The 16,255-nt window shown below is 47.9% G+C and overlaps 1 protein-coding gene across 1 annotated transcript in view; it reads right to left on the reverse strand.

Moving 5' to 3' along the window:
* Positions 1-16,255, reverse strand: part of NRK (Nik related kinase) — a 432,773-nt gene that overhangs the window by 266,708 nt on the left and 149,810 nt on the right. The window contains exons 7-8 of the mRNA XM_075323819.1: positions 8,500-8,630; positions 1,272-1,326 (exon numbers count right to left, since the gene is read on the reverse strand). Of these exons, the coding sequence (XP_075179934.1) occupies positions 1,272-1,326; positions 8,500-8,630 (186 nt within the window). The remainder of the gene's footprint in view (positions 1-1,271; positions 1,327-8,499; positions 8,631-16,255) is intronic.

Raw genomic sequence — 16,255 nt, forward strand, 5'->3', positions numbered from 1 at the left:
CTTACCAATCCCCTGCCTTAATATGGACATGTCACCACTGCTGCCAATCACTGACTGCAGCGGTGATTAGGGATGATCGAATATCACAAATATTCGTTAATATTCGGCTTCGCGAATATTCGACGAATAGGTCGCAGCTATGTGAATATTCGATGCACAATGTAAGTCTATGGGAAGCCCGAATAGTTGTTATTCAAGTCTCCCATAGACTTATATTGCGCATTGAATATTCGCAAATAGTCGAATAGCGGCGATCTATTCGTCAAATATGGGAATAGCCGAATATTTAAGGTATTCGATTATCTCTAGTGGTGATGTGTCAGTGATTGGCTGCCCTTGTTACAGGTCTCTTTCCTCGTTTCATTACTATAGTAGGAGGAGGGACCCGGAAAATAAGGGAGCAGCTGTGGATCAGTAAGATCAGCATTACTACATTTTTCTCTAAGGCGGGCTTTGCACGTTGCGACATCGCAAGCCGATGCTGAGATGTCGCATGCGATAGTCCCCGCCCCGTCGCAGGTACGATATCTTGTGATAGCTGGTGTAGCGAACATTATCGCTACGCCAGCTTCACATGCACTCACCTGCCCTGCGACCGTCGCTCTGGCCGGCGAACCACCTCCTTCCTAAGGGGGCGGGTCGTGCGGCGTCATAGCGATGTCACACGGCAGGCGGCCAATAGCGGCGGAGGGGCGGAGATGAGCAGGATGTAAACATCCCGCCCATCTCCTTCCTTCCGCATTGTGGCCGGCGGCAGGTAGGAGATGTTCCTCGCTCCTGCAGCTTCATACACAGCGATGTGTGCTGCCGTAGGAACGAGGAACAACATCGTACCTGTCGCAGCACCGGCATTATGGAAATGTCGGAGCCTGCACCGATGATACGATAACGACGCTTTTGCGCTCGTATCATCTAGGATTTACACACTACGACATCGCAAGTGACGCCGGATGTGCGTCACTTTCGATTTGACCCCACCGACATTGCACCTGCGATGTCGTAGTGTGCAAAGCCGCCCTAACCCTAAGGTTTAGCATTCCAATTGTTTTTTGAAAAAAGGACATGGTATTATTTGTTGGCCATTATTTTATACCTTCATGTGGACAGAACGCTGAATAAATGCTTATCCTCCGTTCCATAGAATAACATTGAATTTTACTTTCACCTTAACATGTTGAATAACTTTGAACCTTTCAAGAAATGTGCTGCTAATATTAGAGCAATATCTAGGAGGTTGTGTAAAATCTCAAGGATGACTGTGTCCTACTTACGTGGAGCTCCTTCTGCCATCTCTATGGCTGTAATTCCCAAAGACCAGAGATCACTCTGTGGGGGAAAAAAGCACAATGATAGTTTCAAAGCAGAACTATCTATATCTATATCATTACATGTAACTTCAGTGATACAGCCATATCATATACCGATTCTCTCATAAGTTCATTTATGCGATGCTAATGCCTAAAATTGCCTTTCTACAAACTGTTCTGCTAAAATTTAACTTATTAAAATTATTCTAAAAAAAAATGCACAAATGTACAAAAAACATTTACAATGAGAGAGTTGATGACACCAATCTTACTTATTGCCACTGGATTAAGCTATAGTGCATTCATAGTCGGAATATAATGAGGTCAATCTAGGCTATTGCCTGGAGCCCGAAGCTCTGGGGTAGCCCATGGCCAGATCGCCCGCATTATAATTTATGTGCTGCAACATATATTCGCCCCCCTCCTGTTGCCCCAGTGCACATCTACGGTCAGGGAGCTTTCCTGGAACTTCACTGCCGGTAATACAGAATGACAGTGCCGCTACTAGGGGAGGTCAAGTCGTTGGCACAATGACATCAGCAGCCAATGCCAACATGTACACGCCTACATCAAGAAGACATGGAGCTCCAGGGAAATGGAAGCAAGGTGAGTATGTGTTTTTATGGGGTTTTTTATATGTGTATTGGAAGTTTGGGGGTTCATACTGTGTATAGAGGCTATATGGGGAGTCATTGTCACGCTGTACAAAAGGCTGATAAGACTTAGTACAGCGTATTCCCCACAAGTCCAGCAGAGTAGCTTCAGCAGGCAGTTCACAGACGGACCATCAGGGGGCAATAGAGTAGTCAAGCACTCAGGGGCTAGCCAGGAAAGTCAAGTCACTGCAAAAGGAGGATCAAAATCAGGTCAGAAAACAGAATCGAAGTTGGAAGCCTAGAGATCAGGTATGCAGAGATAAACACAAAGGACATAGCGAACAGAAGACAAGTCTGGAGAATGAGGAGACACAAACACGGGAGAGTGATCCAGGATGGAAAAACAACTGACGGGAGCGGGAAGTCTGGGACTGGGACAGACTGACGAACGGGGGAGGGTACCGGTCAGGGCACAATATCAAGGAGTCAGATCAAACAGGAAATCTCACCAGAGCCAGTCACAGGCTGCAGAGCAAAACTATAACCAGCACAGAAATACAGGTTCAGGGACCAGATACAGTATCTCCTGAAACCAGAACAAGGCTGGTGGGAGTTAACCCCTGACATGACCAGGCCGGGTCTAGGAAACTCTGGAGCGGAGAATACCGGTCCTGGATCATGACACTCATGCCATATATAGGAGGCTATGTGGGGGCTCATGCTGTTTATAGGAAGCTATATAGGAGCTCATATTGTATATAGGGGCATCTGTGCTGGCTCACACTGTTTGCAGAAAGCTATATGTGGACTCATGCTGTGTGTAGGAAGCTATGTAGGTGCTCATTCTATATAGAGGAGGCTATGTAGGGGCTGTTGCTGTATATAGAAAGCTATGTGGGGGCTGCTGCTTTATATAGGAGGATGTGTGGGGGCTGCTGCTATATATAAGAGGCTATATGGGGGCTTATGCTGTATACAGGAGGGCTGTGTGAGGGCTCATACTGTATATAGGGGTCTATGTGAGGGCTCATACTGTATATATATTGGTCCTAGCATACTTAATTCTGCTCAATAATAAGGGATGCAACTAATATTAATATACCATAATACTGATAATTAACATGTTTATATTAATATTGATCAGAATTAATTTCAGCCTTTTGGTTCAGCCCACCCCAGCAAGTTTTGTGGCCCCTGCTCTATTATGTATAGTGCCATGTTACGTATAGCGTTGTACATAAGGGAAAGAAATTAGTGCAGCGCTCTTTCTCAATTTATGTCTCCAGATGTGCACCTGTGCGTTAATCACATGACCTATCGCATGCTTTATCAAGGGCATTGTGTGACATGTCACATGATACATAGAGGCTCGGGGGCCCTTGCTTCTAAACTGCTCAGGGCCGTGGCTACTCTTAATACGCCCCTGAGTGTATTGCGTGAAGAGCTAAAAAGAGGGTTGGCAGGGAATGTGCTCCAGGTGCTAATTGTCAGGAGGGGCAACAAGCCAGGCTGGCAGTCCAGATTTTTACAGGACATGACTTGGCACACACTAATTTGCATGATCAATAAAGGAACCTGTCAGGTGCTTATTTGGGGAAGACGGATGGGAGAATCCAACCTCCACTCTTGCTTTAAAATAATTAAATACATTTATATTTAGAACATAATTATAAAAAATATGAATAAAAATCATATTTTATCACTTTGCCATACGGATTAGTAGATATTTGTGCGTCTGTAGAGAAACAGTATAATCTCCAGGTTTGTCCGACAGGCTGAGGATATAAGGCGGTTTTGGACGCGACACAGGTGGATTGGTGAAAGGTTTCTGCCTGCTACTACTACCTCCCTCACAATGCACGTGAACGCAATCTGCTACTACTACCTCCCTCACAATGCACGTGAACGCAATCTGCTACTACTACCTCCCTCACAATGCACGTGAATGCAATCTGCTACTACTACCTCCCTCACAATGCACGTGAACACAATCTGCTACTACTACCTCCCTCACAATGCACGTGAACACAATCTGCTACTACTACATCCCTCACAATGCACGTGAATGCAATCTGCTACTACTACCTCCCTCACAATGCACGTGAATGCAATCTGCTACTACTACCTCCCTCACAATGCACGTGAACACAATCTGCTGCTACTACCTCCCTCACAATGCACGTGAACACAATCTGCTACTACTACATCCCTCACAATGCACGTGAACACAATCTGCTACTATTACCTCCCTCACAATGCACGTGAACACAATCTGCTACTACTACCTCCCTCACAATGCACGTGAACACAATCTGCTACTACATCCCTCACAATGCACGTGAATGCAATCTGCTACTACTACCTCCCTCACAATGCACGTGAATGCAATCTGCTACTACTACCTCCCTCACAATGCACGTGAATGCAATCTGCTACTACTACCTCCCTCACAATGCACGTGAACGCAATCTGCTACTACTACCTCCCTCACAATGCACGTGAACACAATCTGCTACTACTACATCCCTCACAATGCACGTGAAAACAATCTGCTACTACTACCTCCCTCACAATGCACGTGAAAACAATCTGCTACTACTACCTCCCTCACAATGCACGTGAATGCAATCTGCTACTACTACCTACCTCACAATGCACGTGAACACAATCTGCTACTACTACCTCCCTCACAATGCACGTGAAAACAATCTGCTACTACTACCTCCCTCACAATGCACGTGAAAACAATCTGCTACTACTACCTCCCTCACAATGCACGTGAAAACAATCTGCTACTACTACCTCCCTCACAATGCACGTGAATGCAATCTGCTACTACTACCTCCCTCACAATGCACGTGAACACAATCTGCTACTACTACCTCCCTCACAATGCACGTGAAAACAATCTGCTACTACTACCTCCCTCACAATGCACGTGAATGCAATCTGCTACTACTACCTCCCTCACAATGCACGTGAACACAATCTGCTACTACCTCCCTCACAATGCACGTGAACACAATCTGCTACTACTACCTCCCTCACAATGCACGTGAACACAATCTGCTACTACTATCTCCCTCACAATGCACATGAACGCAATCTGCTACTACTACCTCCCTCACAATGCACGTGAATGCAATCTGCTACTACTACCTCCCTCACAATGTACGTGAATGCAATCTGCTACTACTACCTCCCTCACAATGCACGTGAACGCAATCTGCTACTACTACCTCCCTCACAATGCACGTGAACGCAATCTGCTACTACTACCTCCCTCACAATGCACGTGAACACAATCTGCTACTACTACCTCCCTCACAATGCACGTGAATGCAATATGCTACTACTACCTCCCTCACAATGCACGTGAACGCAATCTGCTACTACTACATCCCTCACAATGCACGTGAATGCAATCTGCTACTACTACCTCCCTCACAATGCACGTGAACGCAATCTGCTACTACTACCTCCCTCACAATGCACGTGAACACAATCTGCTACTACTACATCCCTCACAATGCACGTGAACGCAATCTGCTACTACTACCTCCCTCACAATGCACGTGAACGCAATCTGCTACTACTACCTCCCTCACAATGCACGTGAACACAATCTGCTACTACTACTTCCCTCACAATGCACGTGAACGCAATCTGCTACTACTACCTCCCTCACAATGCACGTGAACACAATCTGCTACTACTACCTCCCTCACAATGCACGTGAACGCAATCTGCTACTACTACCACCCTCACAATGCACGTGAACGCAATCTGCTACTACTACATCCCTCACAATACACGTGAACACAATCTGCTACTACTACCTCCCTCACAATGCACGTGAACGCAATCTGCTACTACTACCTCCCTCACAATGCATGTGAACGCAATCTTCTACTACTACCTCCCTCACAATGCACGTGAAAGCAATCTGCTGCTACTACCTCCCTCACAATGCACGTGAAAGCAATCTGCTACTACTACCTCCCTCACAATGCACGTGAACACAATCTGCTACTACTACCTCCCTCACAATGCACGTGAATGCAATCTTCTACTACTACCTCCCTCACAATGCATGTGAATGCAATCTGCTACTACTACCTCCCTCACAATGCATGTGAACGCAATCTGCTACTACTACCTCCCTCACAATGCACGTGAACGCAATCTGCTACTACTACCTCCCTCACAATGCACGTGAACGCAATCTGCTACTACTACCTCCCTCACAATGCACGTGAAAGCAATCTGCTACTACTACCTCCCTCACAATGCACGTGAACACAATCTGCTACTACTACCTCCCTCACAATGCATGTGAAAGCAATCTGCTACTACTACCTCCCTCACAATGCACGTGAACACAATCTGCTACTACTACCTCCCTCACAATGCACGTGAATGCAATCTGCTACTACTACCTCCCTCACAATGCACGTGAACACAATCTGCTACTACTACCTCCCTCACAATGCACGTGAAAGCAATCTGCTACTACTACCTCCCTCACAATGCACGTGAACGCAATCTGCTACTACTACCTCCCTCACAATGCACGTGAAAGCAATCTGCTACTACTACCTCCCTCACAATGCATGTGAACGCAATCTGCTACTACTACCTCCCTCACAATGCACGTGAATGCAATCTGCTACTACTACCTCCCTCACAATGCATGCGAACGCAATCTGCTACTACTACCTCCCTCACAATGCACGTGAACGCAATCTGCTACTACTACCTCCCTCACAATGCACGTGAACGCAATCTGCTACTACTACCTGCCTCACAATGCACGTGAACACAATCTGCTACTACTACCTCCCTCACAATGCACGTGAAAGCAATCTGCTGCTATCTTCCTGTACGGTGCACATGAACGTATTGCCACCTGTAAGTTACTGCGACCATGACAAGCAAGTCACAAGGAGTCAGAACCAGTTGGATTTTTTTGCCAATTCCTTGGCGAGGTCAGACTACTTCAGGGGCGCACACATCATTAGTGCAGCCTGTGCAGGCGCACAGGGGCCGAAGAGATAAGAGAGGCTCATTTCTATCTTCAAAGTAGCTGTAATTGTGCATTTTGATGAGTTATTGGATTGAAAAGGGCCCACATATTGTTCTTGCACAGGGGTCCTTTTCTATATGTGTCCACTAGTGGTCTACTTAGTGATTCGCCATGCGACCTTCCTCTTGCAGCATGCTGTGAATCTGTAGTGGCATTCAAGGATCTTTAGCCGCTTGATTTGTTTTGCAAATCCAGCCTTAAAAATATACTTTGGTTTTTTGGTTCTAAATATGAAGCCTCATGATGATTAATTGACAGCAGCTTTGGCAGTCTTTTGAGCATTGAGCACACTCTTATTGGGGACTTTAGTGGTTCTTGCATATATTTTTTTCATGTATCCCCATGGTCTTATAATCACCATCTTTGGCTATGGTGACCACACATGTATTCCGATCTGACCTCCTTTTCCCACTATTTCCATTTCTTGAGCAGATGCAATTGTATTGTAAACTCCTTCTCACTTACGTGAATCAGTTTAAAAATAGAGCAAGGAAATATTACCAGGGGCGGACATATGATTGATGCAGCCTTTGCAGCCGCACAGTGGCCCAGAGGTTGGGGACCCATTTCTACCTCCACAGTAGGTGCAATTGTGCTTTTTGATGATGTGAAGTCACCACTAGGGGGAGCTGTAACACTGGTGTGGGTAACAGGTCTATGGACCCACAGGAGCAATCACAGATAAATTTCTGAGAGACGTCATACAAGCAGGGTCAGAGCCGGGAAGTAACGCAGTACAAGGGAGTAGGCGGAGTCAGTGTCAGGAGCTAGCCAGAGGTCGGAAACCAGGAGAGCAAGCAGTAGGAGATGAACGCAGGGATGGCTCAAACAAACAGGGAGCAGGAGAGGAAGACCGGGAGGTAAGACAAAATGGAAGGGACCGGAGTCAGGGAGGTCGGACAGAACGGGGAGGACTGGAGTTAGGGAGGTCGGATGAGGTAGCAGGGCAGAATCAGGAACACTTACAGGGACTAATAGCGCATGCTGCAGGGAAGGGCTATAATTGGCACCGCACCAATGGAGGAGACATGCTGATAAAGTGATGTGATACCGGGAATGAGGCACGGCAGGATAGGCTCCACCCACCGGCCAAGCACAGAGAAACACCGACAGGAGGACTAGGTGACAAATACAGCTCTGCCACAACAGAGTCAAACTGATTCATGACAAATGAGCTTTTAGGTTGCAAAGGGCCCATATATTCTTCTTGCACAACGGCCAGTGAATATTACAAAATTCTACCCAGCGTACGCAAGTCCAGGACAATGCAGATTTGTGTGGACAGCTGGCTTTCCCAATTCCTGGGGGTGTACAAAGCATTTCAACAATAACTCTTCCCCCGTAACCTATTAGGAAGTGATTCTTACACAGTCAGCATACTTCCTTTAGGAAAGTCTGGTGAGTCCAGTGTTTATCAGAATAGGAGATGACTAATGACACAAAGAATTTCTTTTTTCACATAATCCCACTGCGCTTCCTCTGTGAAATATGCCTTGTTACAAAAACTCACCCGATAGTCATAAGTTGAGTCTGGATTCTCATCACATGCGATGACCTCAGGTGCCATCCAGTACGGCGTTCCAATAAACGTGTTCCTTCTTCCTATCGTTCTGTCCAATTGGGCACTCACACCAAAATCGACTGCAAAGACAGGACCCGATATAAAACACAGCCAGGCGTTAAATTCCCATTACAAATAGAGAATGCCACATTTACACAGTTAACAAATTCCGGAAACCGAGCCAAGTGGGTTTTGATGTTTCCGCGCAGGGAATACAATTGTAAAAGCAAAAGAAATTGTATAATAAATCAACCGAACATTTGGCAGAACCTATTTTTGGCCAAGACAAACAATTTTTCCCCCTCTCATTTTGAACATGCTCTTACAAGTTGCATTTATAGAAGAACTTTTGTGAGTGATAGATACCAGCACACGGCTCATTCAGACTAATTGCTTTGCGGGGGTAACTAATTCTGAAATAGTATCTTTGGAGTGCCGAAAATAAAAGAAATGTCACATTTATGCACGCAACCGTCAATTATGTATTTATACGAATCTATCAAGCCGCTCTCGCTTTGCCATGGTTTACCTGAAATGTTTTATAATCATCTCAAAACAGATGAACACGCAGAAATAATTGCCTGTGGATAAGCTGTCTAAATATAGTCTTCTATTAAAGACTGGGAGGCAAAGCATTGGAAGGTTTCCATTATGTAACATGAGCGATGTAGTCAACTGTACTTGTATATTACATTTTACCGTGCACTCAAGTATAATGTAAGTCGTACTCCCAACTGCTTATTTTACATCTATCATATAGACCAAACATTTCATTAACTCTCTCGTCACCGAATCCCTTAAAGTGGATGTCCAACCCAGTGCAAATGTTCTAACAGTGTGTATTGTACATACTGTTAGGATTCAGCTCTGCTTGGTGGTTTGAGTGGTCTTCATCACGAAACCGCAAGTGAGCAAAATGCATACCTGCAGCAACATGATGATGCCTTCAATAGGGAAGCAGTGCTAATTAGCTTCTCATGCACTGCTCTCAATTCTCTATTGAGAGAAGACGATCAGAAGAAGATTGCAAAATTGGGATCATGTGACAATTTGATCGCTCCGGCAATGTCACGTTCATCTCCCTGCATGTTGAGATCAGTGACAGCCTTTGGACTGCAGCCTCTCTTCATTTATATGTGTTTCAGTTCTCTTGGCACTGAAGTGGTTAAGTGCCTGTTTTGCTATTGCAGCTTTTTCAAAGCAGTTGCACTTACTAAGTAGTCACCTCCTTCTGCTTTAAATAGTGGTGTATGCCAGCATTCCCTGCTGAAGATACAAACTCATTTGTGTCCTGGCTGCCTTTGAGGAAGGTTCTGCAGTAGACGTTTCCTGTGCTCAGGCAATATCCTTTTGGTTTTTTTTCCCCCTCTGTTTGTCTTTACTTCCCTGGTGTGTTGTTAGTGCAGTGGTGAGGTCTAGTGAACCCCACCTGCCCCTCACTAGTCCTGGTTACTATAGGGTCTTCATAGGGTCCCAGGTTCCTTTTTGGCGACAGTTGCAGAGACTATATAGGGACTGGTTAGGAGCGGAGGGACAGCTGCAGGTGTCGTTAGGAAGTGCTCTCCTACCCCTCTCACTAGTCCCAGGGCCTCCTGTAGTTCTTGTGTCCCTGGTGCTCCCCTTTTCTGGTGTTTTGTGTTGTGCACCAGACACATGTAGTTCTGAACGCACCTTGCTACACTTGCTACACCCCTAAGCGTGTCAGGCAAGCAGAGACGACTACTTATCATCACAAGCTTCTTATCTGCTTCTCCCAATTTTCTATTGTGATAAGCGGATGAGAAGTTAGTCAACACATGACCGTAAGATTGCAGTTAGCATATTTTCAGTCACATATTGCCTTCTTGAATGGGAAGCAGAGACAAATCCTAACCCACTGTTAAAATTCAGCAAGCAAGAGAAGTTGCTAAAATTTTGCAGTCTTATGTAAAGACATATGTGGCACAAACATAAACTCAACTTTATTAACATCAAGATTGGTCCACAATTTTTATTTTTTTTTAAACTGGGTCCAAACACAATGACATTGTCCAGCAACAGCAATGCCTACAAGCTCTAGTAGCAGACATCCTGAAAGCAGATCACATGTAATTTAATAACTTTGTCTAGGGGTGTCACGTCGGTGTCTTGTATGCCTAATCAGCGCCATCCTCCTCACCACGTTCACCGCTCCACTGTCCCTAGTGGAGGGTCTTCTCGCTGAGCTGCTTTGCAGCACTCCCAGCTCTGCTGTATCCTCGTGTCTGGAGACTCTCCACCTGGCTATAGGGAGACAAAGCCAGACTCTGCTGGAATTTATTTCTACTGTGTCCAGCAGAGTTCTGCATCCCTGGTCTATCAGCAGGTCTATATAAGTCTGCTCCTCCCTCCACTCTTGGCCTGATGTTAGGTCCTAGCCAGTTCACCTATGGTGCTCTGTTTATTCGTACCTCTGTGTAGTCTCGCAAGTTACTGACCTGTCTTGCAACCCAATTATCCTGCCTGACCTCTCCACTCGTGACCTCAGCTTGTATTCTGAGCCTATGTTGCCTGTCCTGACCTTAATTGTCTGAATATGTCTCTCCTTGTGCCCTCTGTACTGCGTGTGTAGCGCCTCTGGACCCCTCAGGGCACTACTAGGTATTGCAACCTGACAAAGATGCAGGGCCTACACCCAGGGACCTGGAAGACCAGTGCCGGTACCACATAAAATCCCCAGTTTCCCACTCCGAATTAGGAATGAGTGACCAATCCGTGACCCAATGGATGGCCACCCAGAGGTGGAGCCAGTCCAGTCCACTAGACGGCAACCCGAGGGAGGGGACAGACACTCAGACAGAGGAGTCCGGTAGTGACAGTTGAAGGGGACAGACGTGTCTCCAGACGGGGTCATGTAGCAGTGACCTAGGTGGCGTAGGAGAGTGGTTGCCAAGGAGGGTACAGCCAGGTAACCCTGGAACCAGAGCACCGATGGGGCACAGGGCCTTAGGTCAGGCGACAGCTTCAGGCAACCTGATAAATACCTGCACAGTAAGGGGACCTTCATGGACCTCACTGACCCAAGAATCCGGGGTTACCAACAGTAAAGATTGAGCCAGGGACCGGAACAGAACACCAACCCTACAGGGTTTGCACTGCCCGCCATACGGACAAGAGACTGCCGACAGACAGTAAGGGACCCACAAACACTCCAAACTACGGGGTCGTGCCGAGAGGTGCCGGGGAAAGAGACTACCAAGTTACCACACCGGCACTGGGACAAAAGGGACTAGGGGTCTGAACCAGCCGTCCTCAGTGCCTGAACTCAACACCACCGTGAGTAAAAACAAAAGTTGCACTGCATCCCCATCGTGCGGACTCCCTTCTTTCTGTGTCGGATCCCACCATCCACTTCCTGGGGCTCGGCCCTACTTGCGGCGGGCCTACCCTCCAGGCTGCCACCACCATCAGCCCCAGTGGTAACAGACTTGTGCAGCAGCGGTTCCATCACCATAACCGCAACCCGCAACTGGCGTCACAATATAAACTCTTTCATCTCCCTTGTACATATTCACCTTTAAAAAGCGATCCCCAGGGTCACAGAACCGGGCATCGGCCATTACACAACCATGACACAGCATCCCCGTACATATACGGCCCGGGACAGAGTACCCCATAGCTCTGGCGCGTCACACGTGCACCTGCCTTGACCAGTTGGTCAGCTGCGGCAGGCTCAAGGACTGCCCTGAAAGTGGTACCTGACGACTACCTGTGGCCCAGCCTATATTCCCCATCAGAGGCTCAGGTGAATACAAGTAGTTGCTTAGTAAAACTGGTAAGCCTGGCCTGTTTCGCAGTGGGTCCACATCCACAAGTGATACAAGGGTTTTTTGAGTTTCTAGAAAAATCATCCCTTTTTTTTCTAAACTCATACAACCATCTAATCTCATTTTTTTGCCATCACATGAACACCATCAAAATGTACACTATTAAAGTAGATATAAATTATTTGTAAATTATTTGGTTTGACTAGAGCATCGTTCCTAAGAGTTATTTTCTCTCGGTGAATCCATGGGACCACACAAGGGTACTGTAGATTTAAAATTCTATATAAAACCAACATATTATTTTTAGGAAGAAAAAACTAACTGGAATTTAATTGAGTAACAATTGCAAAAGATGACAAATGTCAAAATTCCCACGATCAATGATATACGTGGTTAGGAAGGAGATAGATGTGAGGCTGAGGGTGTTGAAAAACATCCTGGGCGTGAAAGACACTAAGATTAATTTTTTAACCAAAGGGTGTGTCAGAAACGATCCAGCATCCTGTTTCTTTTAACTGTGACTCTGCATTGATTTAGGTTTACAAGAAATTAATATATAAAGGTCAACACTGGTGAACGCAGCGCACATAAAACTGAAATCTTTATCTGCTATGAACTCTCGACCTTCATGTACCTTCATTACAACCATCGAAATAATCTACCTTTAGATAACATCATTGAATTTTTTGGCAAAGCCATCAGTAGAAATGGTGGCAAACGCAGTGGATAATTCAAAACCTTTTAATGGCTTGATAAAGGCCCTGCGTTGGCCACAACGTTGCGCTGTTTTTATCCCCTCATGTACATTGAGACCAATAAAGATTTTTCTAATCGATGAAGGAGTCTTCATTGCCTTGGATAATACAAAGCTGCATGTGCTTTGCAGCATTTGAAGGGCTGCAGCAAGCTGCACGAACAGTTGGAGTGGTGCGTGAGAGGCACCTGTCTTACGTAAAGAAAGTGTGAAGCCCCGCAAGTGCAGTGTCGGTGCATTACCTTCAGGGACTCCACTCAGCTGGATCTTGTCACAGGTAGGAGATCTTCTTGTAGGATTGTCGTGACGCCACTCTCAGAATTGCGGTCAGTGAGGACCGCCACTGCAGGTTGAGGGTCGCCTGGGGCTGATGGTGTGTGCAGTCAGTTGGGATAGCCTCCTGAGAGTGAGGCAAGCCCCAGGGCCCTGTGTAGGTGTGTAGAACCACAAGGCGCAGAATAACTCCACACAATCAGGATGTCTTTCAGGGGTTTTACTCACAGTTGATGGCAGGGTGAGTAACCCGGGCGTAGCTGGGATGAACCAAGCTGGAACCAGGTATCCTTCAGGCTGACTGATGATGGTGACTATCGACTCGCCTTCCTTAGCCCTTGGTGGTTTGGGGTAACCCCGACTTTTAGTCCCTATGGGGGTCACCCAGGGAAGTTGCTGAAGCCTCTCTCCCCTTCGTTTGGTTGCCGTTTGCTTGTCGCCTGGACCAGATCACTCCAGCTGCTTGCCTCCTGTGAACTATGGGCCCTAACTGTGGCTACGTGGCTGCGGCTTTTGGGTGTTGTGGTGTGGGCTTTGAGGGCCCCACACCGGCAGGTTTAGCAAGGAAAGGTGGATCTATCCCCGCTCCGGGATCTGCCGCCCGTTTGGGCCTGGTACTCCCTAGCAGTCTCCTTACTTCCCACTCCGTGCTCTCTCTTTAGCTGAAGATGGATTTCGGGTAGCCCTCCTAGGTGACCGTTCTCCCCCGTCGGTAGCCACTGCGCGGGCGCTGTTAGACTGCAACCGCCCCAGGGGTCTGCTCTCCTCGGAGCTCCCTGGACTCTGCACTAAACCGGCTCACTGCTCCTCCTCTCCTGCTCTTGCCTACGCCACCTAGCAACCAGGCTCTCTTACCACACCCCTTGAGTGGAGATGGAGGCTTTTGGCCCCCTCCACTATTCCAGTGGAGGTGAAGGCTTTGCCCCCTCCTGGGATCCCCAGGGGTCCTCCCAAAGGTACATGTGTGAGACCTGATCACTATGCGCCTGTGTAGTCACACCTCGGTCAGCCTTCTGGATTACCTGTATTGTACTGTCCCCAGCATGGGTGCAGTACTCAGTGGTGCCTGACCAGGTCAGGGGCGCCACATTCCCCCCTTAGTTATCACCAGCACGTCCTCGGGCTGCAAGACAACATTTTAAAATGCATAAAACATTAAAACATGTAAAACATTTTTAAAAGCACCAGGTACCATACATCACCACCCTCCACCCACAAGTCCGTTAACCCACCCAAAACCCTCTCACGTTGGCCGCGCCTTCAGCCACTTCTGGCAGGATGTAGAGGCGGCTTTCATGGGCTGGTGGTTTCAGGGTATACCTGGCCTGGTGGATCCGCGCCTTCAGCCTCTTCTGGCAGGATGTAGAGGCGGCCTCCACAGTTGGTGCTGACCAGGTACCCTCTTTGTGGTGGAGAGCCAGGCCCCATAAACAGGCATGCTCTCTGGTTGCAGGTGAGCCAAGGCCCTAAATACGGACGTGCTCCCTGGTTGCAGACGAGCCAAGCCCCTAAACAGGCTGACTCTGGTGGTGGTGGTGCCCTCTGGTGTAACTATTTACACTGCGAGAGTTTGTGGCTATAGCCAGTTCATAGCCTTAAGGTTCATTTCTCACATTAGTTCATGTGGGCACATTTCTTAAACTTGTAAAACGTTGCAAAACAAACTTTTCAAACTGGTAACTTGCTGTATTTCTTATGTTATTTACATGGATTCCTCCTCACCAGGGCTTGGGCCTGTAGGGCTGCGGCACCTGTTGCTTCCTTGACCTCTTTCTTCGTCTGTGGTAGTCTCATCAGTAGGTTCTTTCTCTGTTCTTTCTCTATCTTTCCTTTCTTCTTCTGTGCCTGTGGCTTTTTCTTTAGGACATGGCGTTACATCTAGCGCATACCAGCCTCTTTCTCCTTGATGCATGGTAAATTGCACTGTGTCTCCCATCCTTAGGTTTCTTCCAGGATGTCCTCTGGGCAAGTGGGCTCTGACGTCTCGTCTATTGACAAAAATGCCCTCTTTCATACCTGATGCCACTATGAAGCCGTATCCTGATTTTAGGCTAAAATCTTCCACTACTCCTCGACAAAGGGGTCCTCTGACCTGGGCTTTGGCTCTTCTCAGGAACCGTTTCTCCTCTAGGTCTCTGGCCGTTATTTCATCTCTCTGCTCTGGGGACTGCGGTGCAGGGAAAGACTGGGTTCTGTTACGGCGCCGTGTCTTGCGGGCTGGATTCTGCGAGGTACAGCTTACAAGCTCCCAGGTGAGGCTTTTGGGCAGATCTTCTTCAGCGGAAGGTATCGGATCTTCTTCGTCCCAGTGGGAGTATGGCAACATCTCTGGCTCGGGGTATGAATCCACTGCTGATGGCTCCGGAGTCAGCTCCTCAGCTTTCTGGCCTCCCCTCCCCCTTAGTTCTTCTGAACACTCCTGTCGTGGCAGTGCTGGGGATGGACTTTCATCAGCAGGCCCGGGCGGGGGACTCTTTGGCGTGGCCGCTGCAGGAGTCGCCTTGGGGGTATGCGGAGGGAGCAGATACCGGTCCACCATCTCCTGTGGGAACTTGGCCTCCAGGTCAGCCTTCAGTCTCCAGTATTCGGGGTCCGCACCTATCAGGGACTTCCTAGCAGGGACTTCCTTAGACTGGGGAGCGGTGTCTGCTCTGGCCTTGCAGGCCGGGGTAAACAATGGTACGTCTGTCTTGTCTTGGCGGGCCGCGCCTGACATGGCGGCGGCCTGGTCTTGGCGGGCCGCGCCTGACATGGCGGCGGCCTGGTCTTGGCGGGCCGCGCCCGACATGGCGGCGGCCTGGTCTTGGCGGGCCGCGCCCTGCATGGCGGCGGCCTGAATTGGCGTCGCAGCTGCGATGAGATCTGTGCAGGCTGGGCTGGGCGTCGCTGCAGC

This window comes from Anomaloglossus baeobatrachus, chromosome 9 (genome assembly GCF_048569485.1).
Source record: "Anomaloglossus baeobatrachus isolate aAnoBae1 chromosome 9, aAnoBae1.hap1, whole genome shotgun sequence".
Taxonomy (NCBI): domain Eukaryota; kingdom Metazoa; phylum Chordata; class Amphibia; order Anura; family Aromobatidae; genus Anomaloglossus; species Anomaloglossus baeobatrachus.